At 37.4% G+C, this 11,501-nt stretch overlaps 1 protein-coding gene across 1 annotated transcript in view; it reads right to left on the reverse strand.

Annotated features, from left to right (window-relative positions):
- The window catches only part of REL (v-rel avian reticuloendotheliosis viral oncogene homolog), a 48,812-nt gene extending 37,311 nt beyond the window's left edge, over positions 1–11,501 (reverse strand). The window contains exons 1-2 of the mRNA XM_011997782.1: positions 11,235–11,501; positions 1,082–1,224 (exon numbers count right to left, since the gene is read on the reverse strand). Coding sequence (XP_011853172.1) covers positions 1,082–1,224; positions 11,235–11,244 — 153 coding nt within the window. The 5' untranslated portion in view covers positions 11,245–11,501. The remainder of the gene's footprint in view (positions 1–1,081; positions 1,225–11,234) is intronic.

The following is an 11,501-nucleotide window of genomic DNA, read 5'->3' on the forward strand; positions in this document are numbered from 1 at the left end:
AACCCGGGAGGTGGAGCTTGCAGTGAGCAGAGATTGTGACACTGCACTACAGCCTAAGCAAAAGAGTGAGACTCCGTCTCAAAAAAAAAAATAAATAAATATATAATAAGTAAATAAATTTAGTACATCTTGGCCGGGTGCGGTGGCTCATGCCTGTAATCCCAACGCTTTGGGAGGCTGAGACGGGTGGATCACCTGAGGTCAGGAGTTTGAGATCAGCCTGGCCAACATGGTGAAACCTTGCCTCTACTAAAAAATACAAAAATCAGCTGGGCATGGTGGTGGGCACCTGTAATCCCAGCTACTCGGTAGGCTGAGGCAGGAGAATCACTTGAACCCAGGAGGTGGAGGTTGCAGTGAGCCAAGATTGTGACATTGCACTCCAGCCTGGGCAACAAACACGAAACTCCATCTCAAAAATAAATAAATTTAGTACATCTTATAACTATTAGTATGTTTACCAAAGTCATTTTTAGTCAAAAGCTTTTAAAAATTTATGCTAATGTGAGAAAACTACATTTATAAAGTGGTATTTCAAATCAGTCAATGACCCAGAGAATCAGAGACAAGCAACAAAGGTAAGAAAAAGAACAAAAAAAAGTTCTAGCCCTAAGACTAGCCAAGAAGAATTATGATTGAGTTATCAAACCTATGTTTAATCTACAGAATAGTATCACTCACCTCTGTAGAGAATGGGTTTTCCTTATTATCTTTGTGTTCCATGAAAAAGAACATGATCCAAAAGCTGCCAACTACCCCCACTGCAGATAGCTATATGGTGCTGTGTATTAACCTAAGTAGAGTGACTAAACATTATGAGTCGCTCTACTTAGGTTAATACACAGCACCATATAACTATCTGCAGTGGGGAAGACTCCATATTATATTTAAGAGATGTCCTTAGACATCTCTCTAATAGATGTCTTTTTAACAGATCCATTTAGAAAAAAAAAAAAAAGGAAAAAAGAAAAAGACAAAACTGTGGAGATGACTGTTAAGAAACTGTCCCTTTAAAATAATTGCTATAGCTAATATATGAAGCAACTAATAGCGAGATAGACATAGAAGAAGGGTCTATTACCTGGATAGAAGGGTATGTTCGGTTGTTGTCTGTGCTGTGCTCCCCTGGAATGCTGCCCGCTGATCGCCCTTCACATTTGTATCTAAAACGCATTCCCCTCTGCCTGGGTTGTTCAATTATCTCTATATACGGGTTATACGCACCTGAAAAGTTTTTTAAAAGGAGGAGGTCAGTGAGATTAATATAGCAATTAATAATGGATTTTAACACGTCTGTTTTTTCATAACAGCAGACTAAAATAAAGATTTTTTTTCCTCCTAACATTAAATAACAAGGTTGAAATGTTATCTTGGAGATTGGCTGGGAGAGGCACCTTTTTTTCCCATTCAGATTGAGTCCCTATGTAGTGTCAAAACAAGTCATTCAAACCATATTGATTGGTTAGCACTTTATAGCTTAATATCTATAGCTAACATCAATATGAACTTCTGAGATAACCACTTCAGAGATATCCACCTCCCACGTGAGACCTAGCAGAAGGGTTTCCCCCAAGATTCCCCAAGAAGGGTAAAGAAGATAGTACTCAGAAGTAAAATATTACACTCCTAAAGTGAGTTAAATGTATTTAACTGCTTGATTTTACATCATATTCATAATACTGAATGAAAAGACCATTCACTGAAAATGAAAATGCATTTAAATCCCTGCAGAAGCATATGTAAGTTTTTTCTATCTCCATTCAAATGTTAAAGGACTTACACATAGTATATCAAAACAAGCCCCAGGAGGGACTTTAGGCTCAAAGAATGTGTCATCAGTCCCATGTAAACCTTTTCTAAAGATACAACAGAGAAAAAAAATTATTTACTTTCTATAATAACTAAAATTCAAAATAAGCATCTGCAGAATGAATTGCTGATACATATAACATAATGACTCTCAAAATCATTATGCTGAGTGAAAGAAGTTAGACCAGAAGAGCACATACTGCATGATTCCATTTATATGAAACTCTAGGATATGTAAAGTAACATACAACGAACAATAGCAGATCACTGGTTGCCTAAGAACAAGAATATATGGTGGATAGGAAAGGCAGGGGGGACAATGGACATGTTAATTATCTTGTGATGATGATTCCAAGGTTGTATAGGTATGTCAAAAATTATCAAATTGCATACTTTAAAAGTGCAGTTTGTTGTACATAAATTATATGTCAATATGTCAATAAAGTTATTTAAAATATATGTAACTTTACTATTTTTTATTATCCAAATTGTGGGGGAAAAGGTAAATAGACACTCAACTGTACTTGCAAGTAGGGGAGTTAATAGGGGTGTGAAGATGTTTTCCATTAAAAAAAAAAAAAGGGTCCCTTATTCAGTTTAGTGCCGACTAAGGCTTCTCCTGTTGGAATGCAAGCAATCCTGAGAAATGGTAACACAGTGGGCCTTATCAGAACAGTATGAAGAAGAGGCCTCTGGAATCCTACCCCAGCTACTTCCTAACAGTAAGACCACGGAAAAGTTATTAAAATTAAAATCTCTTAGTTTCCGCCTCTGTAAAATAGGAATAATCATAATAGCACCTACCTCATTGGGTTGTTGTGAAGATTACAGATTATACGTGCTAAATTCTTACCAAGTGTCATATATACATATATGTTCAATAAATAGTGTCTATTATTTCAGATGCTTTCTTGATAACAATGATTTAGTGATACCATGGTGGCATCACAACTGTCACTCTAAAGGACCTTACAGAAGAGCAAGGCAAACAACACATATTATTAGACTACAGAAGGAAGGAAAGCACTAACAAAATTTTGTGGAAATAAGAGCGGAAGAGTCAGGAATGCCCAACTGTGTCAGTGGAAAAAGAGCAGTTAATGAAGCAAAAGAGTGGGGGAAATAAAGAGGAAAAAGTTAGGTATTCTAGGGAAAGGGGAACAATGTGTCCACAGAGGAGGGTTTATTTAAGAATCACCAATGTTTGTAAGTGGAATACATTTCCTCTCTTAGAAAGAGAACTAAAAGTCAGAGCACACTTGGCAATGTGGATTTCATTTTATGTGTGATGAAATCAATGAATAATTTGATGCAGGCAAATCACATGATCATATTTACGTTTTAGAGTAAAAATTTTAAGCAGGGCACAGTGGCTCACGCCTGTGATCCCAGCACTTTGGGAGGCCGAGGCGGGTAGATCACGAGGTCAGGAGATCGAGACCATCCTGGCTAACACGGTGAAACCCCGTCTCTACTAAACATATAAAAAAAATTAGCCGGGCGTGGTGGTGGACGCCTGTAGTCCCAGTTACTCAGGAGGCTGAGGCAGGAGAATGGCATGAACCCGGGAGGCAGAGGTTGCAGTCAGCCGAGATCGGCCACTGCACTCCAGCCTGGGCAACAGAGCGAGACTCTGTCTCAAAAAAAAAAAAAAAAAAAAAAAAAAATTTTTAGTCACAGCAGACAGAAAAAAGAAAGCAACGTGATCAGTTTAGAGACCACTATAATAATGTGGGCAATGATGACAGTATGTCTGATATATGGCAGTGATAAAAGGAATGAAAGATTATTTAAAAGATAAAATTGACAGCACCTGTTGCCTGAACATTAGGGTTAAGAGAAATTAAAAAATCACTGATGGCTCAGAAATTACAGAATCATTGATGGTTCCATGGCTTCTACTTTGGGTTACTGAATAAAGTATTACCATTACTTTCAATTTTATTCTGTATGGTGCAAACTCCCTGTGCTTGAATCTACTACCTATTTGTTTATTCAAAAGATGAAGAGCCAGAGAAAACTGACTTTAACCCATACATAATCCTTATTTCAGTTTTACTCAAAAACATAAGATATGCAGATGAGTATTTCACAATTTTATCCTTGCATATTTCAAATATTTCAAATTCATAATGCAATTTCAATTTTTTTTTTTGAGACTTAGTCTCCCTCTGTCATCCAGGCTGGAGTGCAGTGGCGTGATATCGCCTCACTGCAAGCTCCGCCTCCCGTGTTCACGCCATTCTCCTGCCTCAACCTCCCGAGTAGCTGGGACTACAGGCGCCCACCACCACGCCGGCTATACCTGGCTAGTTTTTTGTATTTTTAGTAGAGATGGGGTTTCACCGTGGTCTCGATCTCCTGACCTCGTAATCCGCCCACTTCGGCCTCCCAAAGTGCTGGGATTACAGATGTGAGCCACTGTGCCTGGCCGCAATTTCAAATATTTCATACCCTTATATATCCTTGTAGGAGTATTTAAGAAAGAGTATATTTTCCTCTTAAAAACTGTTAAAATCAACATTATTTTTTAAGTGACATTTTAAATAATTTACGTGGCTGAAGTAAAAGCCAAATAAATCCCCGCCCACTACTTATTTAAAGGTGTCTTGGTGGGAAACTGATATAAAATGACATCGTTGGCCGGGCGCGGTGGCTCAAGCCTGTAATCCCAGCACTTTGGGAGGCCGAGACGGGCGGATCACGAGGTCAGGAGATCAAGACCATCCTGGCTAACACAGTGAAACCCCGTCTCTACTAAAAAAAATACAAAAAACTAGCCGGGCGAGGTGGTGGGCGCCTGTAGTCCCAGCTACTTGGGAGGCTGAGGCAGGAGAATGGCGTAAACCCGGGAGGTGGAGCTTGCAGTGAGCTGAGATCCGGCCACTGCACTCCAGCCTGGGCAACAGAGCGAGACTCCGTCTCAACAAAAAAATAAAATAAAATAAAATAAAATAAAATGACATCGTTAATAAGTGTTTAACTTTGGGAGGGGAGAGTATGAATTAAAATTCTAGGTTCATAGTGAGCATTCAAGTATTTCACTGAGGCTGGGCATGGTGGCTCATACCTGTAAACCCAGCACTTTGGGAGGCCAAGGTGGGTGGATCACTTGAGGTCGGGAGTTCCAGACCAGCCTGGTCAACGTGGTGAAACACCATCTCTACTAAAAATACAAAAAATTAGCTGGATGTGGTGGCAGGCACATGTAATCCCAGCTACTTAGGAGACTGAGGCAGTAGAATTGCTTGAATCCAAGAGGCAGAGGCTGCAGTGAGCCAAGATTGCACTATTGTACTCTAGCCTGGGTGACAGAGCGAGACTCCATCTCAAAAAAACCAAAACCAAAAACAAAAACAAAACAAAACTTCATTGGTTACAAGACACTTCTTTAGATTGTTTATTAAAATGTCTATTAAAAGAACAGAAAAGTAGTTGTTGAAAAGATTAAATAAAATATTTTTAAATAGTAAAAATTACATAAATATCGGTTATCATATAATATTGAGTATTTAAAATCCTTGGAATTTATTTTTCTTATTGCAGAAGCTCTTAATTGGTAAAAATTAACAAGCTGGGGGAATGTAGAGTATTACAACCAAGTAACAGAGTATATTGTAATGCTCTACATTCCCCCAGCTGGAAATAATCTCCTCTCCTTTAAACTACCATAGTATTCTGTTTATAGTATTTATTCCAAATAACTGTAATTTAGAGAAAATTACATCTTACCATCTTATTAAACTTACCATCTTATTTAATTAAAATTAAACTTACCATCTTATTTCTTCTTGAGATAAAGCTACTTGTTTTATTTCTTCAAGCTACTTGAAGGCAGAAATTGTGTTTTACTCATCAGTGCCTTGTATACAGATATTCATTAAACACCTATTGAAAGAATGACTAAAATATCTTAAGGTATTTTGTTTATACAAGTTACTCAAACGTTAAATAATCATGTACGTGATTAGTCAGATTTTTTAATTAGATTCCACTACCAAGGGAAAAAAAAAAATAGTGCTTTGTAGGTACCAGGATTGCTACACCTCAGCATTTCCTCATACTCATTCATATTTCGATTTATCTGTGTTTATGATTTTTAAAAAACTTCCCAGCTATAAATCATTTATATAATGCATCAGTACAATGCACCAGTTATTTCCTTCCTCAGTACTGTGCTTTGAGCAGTGCCATTCTTCCTGAATATAAAATGTGCTGAAAAGTAGTCATCTATGGAGTGGAAGAGGGTAAAATATAAATCAGGAAATTGTAGGGAAAATAAGTACTCTTAATTAAGATAACCTCAAATCGCCACAGTTTTGAAAAGCACAAAAACGTCTCCAAAGTTGGCTCTAAACAAGTTGATTACTGTATTTTTCTTTAAGCAATACTATGCAAAGTTGGGACTGACCCCTATATTCTGAAGAGTATTTTTAAAGGCTAATATACATCAGAATAATATCTGAAATACAGTCAAAATGTTTGTAAGATATATTTAAGTTTTTATTTGCACTTAGGCAAGAAAGAGTGCTATTTTAAAACATAGTGCCTATTTAATAAAGTATGAGTTTTTAAGATAAAAAATTACATTGAAATAAATGTTCAAATGGATCATAAATTATCAGAAATAGACACATTAACTAACATCTTATTGCTAGAATGAGCAACTAGCATCAAGTATATAGAACAAAAAGTTAATTATTGTAATTACAACACTTTTGAAAGACCCCTTTATATACATTTCTCATTTGATCCTCTTAACTTTAATCTCCATTTGAAAAACAATAAAAATTATTATCCCAATTTACAGATGATAAAACTAAAGTTGAAAATTATATGGTTATAAGAAAAATGAATTATGAATGGTACGCTAATATGGCACTGCCAAATTTAAAAAACAAGCATAAAAGCAACTGGAGGTAATAACTGATACAGCACATAACCTGCAATCTAAAATGAATGCAACTTAATTTAAGAAGATAATGCATCCTGGTATAGCCAAATGAGTATTTAGATCCAAAGAAATCCCTAGAACAGAGTTCATACTGGGGATGAACATCAGAATCACTTAGGCAGTTTTTTCAAAACATGAATGTCCTTACCCCACTTGAGATGTTTAAAAGAAAAAGAAATCTTCAAAGTTTTTAAAGCCCAGATACATGTTTCTGAAAAAGCCTTCCAAGAAATTCTAACACACTCCTGATTAAGAATAATTGCCTTAAAACATGAAGTGAAAGCAACAATGCACATATTGAGAGAAGCAATCTGCGCAAAGCAATTCTGGCTACTCGTAACTTGTTTTTCTCTCCCACTCAAAAAAGAACCTTATTCAAATGCAAGCAAGAAAAATGACAATACAGCGATAGCCTTCAAATGCTCTCATTTATTTAAAAAGTAAATAATTTACAACACAAATATTTTAACTCTTGCAACACATCACACAAATGATTGTCACACCAGTGTGTCAACACCATAGTTGAGAATAGCTGACTAGACTGCATGTCTCTCATAAAGGTCCTGGGTGACAGACTTTGCCTAAGACCTAAAGGAGCCAATGGAGCTAACAATGTACCTTTTTCCAAATATCACCTCTACTCAGTTTGGAGAAAAAGAAAATAAGATCTACTATTTTTTTCCTCAAACCAGGTCTCTCATCAGCCAAAGGCTATTCCAATATATGAGGCTGACTTCATTACTCCAATACATCAGCTGACTTTCAACTGGGCCTTCAGAATCAAAGAAAGGAAATTTTCAGATGAGTATTCAACTGATTCATGCACCACAAGGTAAAAACTGTAAAAGATTCTGGCAATAGGGATTCTGTTACCATGGGGGGTAAAAAGGTAAGTCTTGAAAAAACTCTTGCACGTGCCAGGGTAAAATAAAGAAATTTTAAATTCTGTCCTAGATTATACAGGTATTAAAGTTAAAAACAAATGGCAAGACCAAACCACCTCTATTTTAAAAATAAAAATAGAGGAGGCCCAGATAAATAGGAATTTCAGAAAAACAATTTTATCCCATGCAATATTTGGGTCATGTGCCTACAAACAAAACCATTTTCAGAGAACCCAGATGAGAGAAAGTTGGAACAAAAGGAAACTCTGAGTCCCTTAAAATGCATAACCTAGATGTTCCTAATTATGATTCATTGTCTGGCTCCTCCCTAGTAATTACATTAACTCATTCCCTTTATCTATGCCTATCACATGTCACCTTAATTATTTAACACCACTGTTATTTCTATTTTTTCAAGTGTTGCATTTCTGAAACATTCATGCTCATGTGTGGCCTTTTACTTAAAAAAAGAAGTCATTAGCTGTAGCTATCCATTCCTAACTTCCAGCCCTGTTATTAAAGATTAAGTTGCATCTTTACTTACTTCCATTTCCCCCCTTTAATCGAGAAAAATAACAGTTCTCTTGAAATTCACACTACAAATAGTTGGTAAGAAGTGAGGTTTACAAAAACAATTCATTCCAGTACTTCCTATTGTGTGACATAGAAGAACCATACTAACAAAAAATGTGAATAAAAATAAATTATCTAAATTTTAAAACATTTTACCAAAGACAGCACTAATTATTAGTTAACAGAGCTACATGCCACACAAAGACATTTTGCTCTTTTTACTGGAACAATGAGAAGGTTTAAATTCAGACACAAAATATCTAATTTTACTTATATTAAATAAAATAGAATAAATATACAAAAGCAACGACTGCCTACTATGCATACCTTAGTTGGGTTTGGGAACATTTTCCTTCACTATGTCTATTATTATGTCAAAAGACTGTAATCAAGGTGTAATTTTTTTTAAAAAAGCAACGAAAAGCAGCTTAATACAAGCTGTGAAATCCTAATTAACGTGCTAACTTATCTAAACAAAATTTAGAATCATATTATATACATGATTTTAAACTACATTCTAAATCACAAAATTTTGCTTGTAAGATTATGATTTATGTTACTTTTACATCATAGCTATCACATAATCAACACTTATACCTATTTACATATGACATCTGGTGAGAAATGAAGAAATGCTCTTAAATGCTTTGTAATGAATAAAAGTACTTTTTGAGGTTTTAATACTACCTACTAGAAAGAGAATCTAAACTAGACAATGAAAAACTAAGCAATTTCTTTCTTTTTTTGTGTGTGTGTCACTTTTCTGGTTAAATTGCTGTTTCAAAACAGAATAGGAATTTAGAATTTCATTACTGAATCTTTTTCTATCTCTAAGGTCTTTATAACAGATTAAGGAAAAGTACACAGATTCCTTTAAACATTTTCTTTTTTTTTTTTTTTTTAATTCCAGGCTTGGCAGTTTTCTAACAACTGAATTACAATTTAAATAACTTGTTACATTTTAAATAGTGCCATTTTAATGCAACTCTTGAGAAAAGACCAAAAAAACAAACAGTTAATCACCCTTCAACTTCTAAATCTCTAAAATTTTCTATTTCTTTAAACATTTCCTCCTTACTTTTAGGGAATCCTTCCTCCTCACAACAGCACAAAATACAGTGTCAATGAACAAATTTAAATTGTATTACATTTTAAAATCCTGTGGGTCTTAACAATACTCTATACAGAAATGGTTGTTTCCTCTCTCATTTGAAAAAATTATAAGTATTACATTTATGCAATACATCAATAAAGTTTGATTAAATCGCCAAGAGGCTGAACTTAACTTACAATGCTAGGCATTCTTCATTACTTCCAAACAAAATCTTTCTGATAACCAATAAATTAACAAAACATTTGAAGTCATCTTAGCACTTCTAATCTACACATGCTTTGAATTCACAAATTTACAGGATTATCTGAAAGTCTGGTGTCACTTAAGTGGGAAAAGGGAAAGCTGAAATATTTTAAACTTCACTTAGTATTCTCACAACCACAGACAAACTGAAATCAAATGTCATGTGAAACACCCCAATTTCCTTTTCTGCCTACAGCAGTAGCTATGGCATTGTTCTGCTCAACCTTTTAAAAAGGTTCTTTAAGCTTCCTACTTCCTCATCTCCACTAGACATCAACCAACTTCTGAGGGTCACTGGACCAGGCAGTTTGGGGATGCGAGTCAAGTTCATAAACGGTGCCCCCTCTTCACTCTCTTAAGTACAGCATTTAACATATGCATTTAGCCCTCCCTGCCTTTGCTCACGCTGCTTCCTCTGTCTGGAAAGCGCCCCCCATTCACCTTGGCAAAATCCTGGTAAAAGACCAACTCGAACCCAAGCTACTTAATTTCTCCCACCACCCCGGCTCTCCTGTCCCCCCAACCTTGAGCTCCAGGCACCCCGAAACCACGTCTGTGTATACAGGAGGCTCTTCCTTGCTCTGCAATGTTTCTTATAAATTTATTTCCCCCCAAAGGGAGAGATCGAGCATTTATTAAGGGAAAATATACAGTCAAATAAGTGATAAAAGTTGTATTCACTACTACCCATTATTTTAAAGCACGGATATTCTAAAACTCCTCTTTCCCCTTATTTCCAGCGGGAAGGAAGGGGGATTCAACGTCTCTATTCGTCAGATTAGAAACTGTGTGCTTTATCTCACAGTAAAAATTACACACTCTATTTTTTTTTTTTTTTTAATAGAGACAGGGTCTCTGTCGCCCATGCTGGAGAGAAGGGGCGCGATCTTGGCTCACTGCAACCTCCACCTCGCCCAGGTTCGAGCGATTCTCCTACCTCAGCCTTCCGAGTAGCTGGGATTACAGGCGCGCGCCACCACGCCAGACTAATTTTTGTATTTTCAATAGAAACGGAGTTTCAAAATGTTCGCCAGGCTGGTCTCGAACTTCCGACCTCAGATGACCTGCCCGCCTCGGCCTCCCAAAGTGCTGGGATTACAGGCGTGAGCCACCGCGCCCGGCCTACACCTGGTCGATGCAACATTAACACTTAAAATACCACGGATTTTTAAATTCGTGTTAAAATACCACGAATGATTTTTAAAGCCGTGCCGCATTTTGTACAACTGTCAGTACAAGGGGGATCACCTCTTTGCATTTGACGAAATTAAAAAGGGGGAGAGAGCTTGCCCGAGGTTTGAAGGTTCCTCATTCTTGTTCTAAAACATAAAACCACCACTTCAATACATATCCATTTTTAACATGAGAACTCCTCGTCCTCCTTTAGTTCGCTTATGACTTCCCTAATCCTAAAATCAAGTCATTAGGAATTTCTAAGTTTCCTGCTATGACAACAGGATCAAATTACAGACCGCGGCTTGGATTTTGCACGCAAACCCTGAAACAGGTAACTTTTTTAAAAGCTGACAATTTTACGATATGAGATTTTAAAGACAGAACGCGCCCCAGCCAAAACTGAGCTCCCTAAACTCACAGCGGCAGGACTCCAAGAAAAACTCCTACCCCCCGGCCCAGGTCCCCGCCCCAGAACACTCACCGGAGGCCATGGCTCCGTTCCCTGCACCTTCCCGCAGGCAGTTCCCGGCGTCCTGTCCAGAGGCGGCTGTGTTCAGTCAGTCAGGAGGCCGAGGGACCTCTGCCGGCGGGGCCCCCAGTCCTCCGACCACCCCAGGGTCCTCCTCCTTCTTCCCGCCCTCCGCTGGGTTTGCGGCTCACACCTTCCCACCCCCTGAATTCTTGCGCTCCGGGTCACCAGCGTCGCCCGTCCACCGTGCGGGAGCCAGGGGCAGGGGGCGCAGCGGGG

This window comes from Mandrillus leucophaeus, unplaced genomic scaffold (genome assembly GCF_000951045.1).
Source record: "Mandrillus leucophaeus isolate KB7577 unplaced genomic scaffold, Mleu.le_1.0 Scaffold547, whole genome shotgun sequence".
NCBI classification, from domain to species: Eukaryota; Metazoa; Chordata; class Mammalia; order Primates; family Cercopithecidae; genus Mandrillus; species Mandrillus leucophaeus.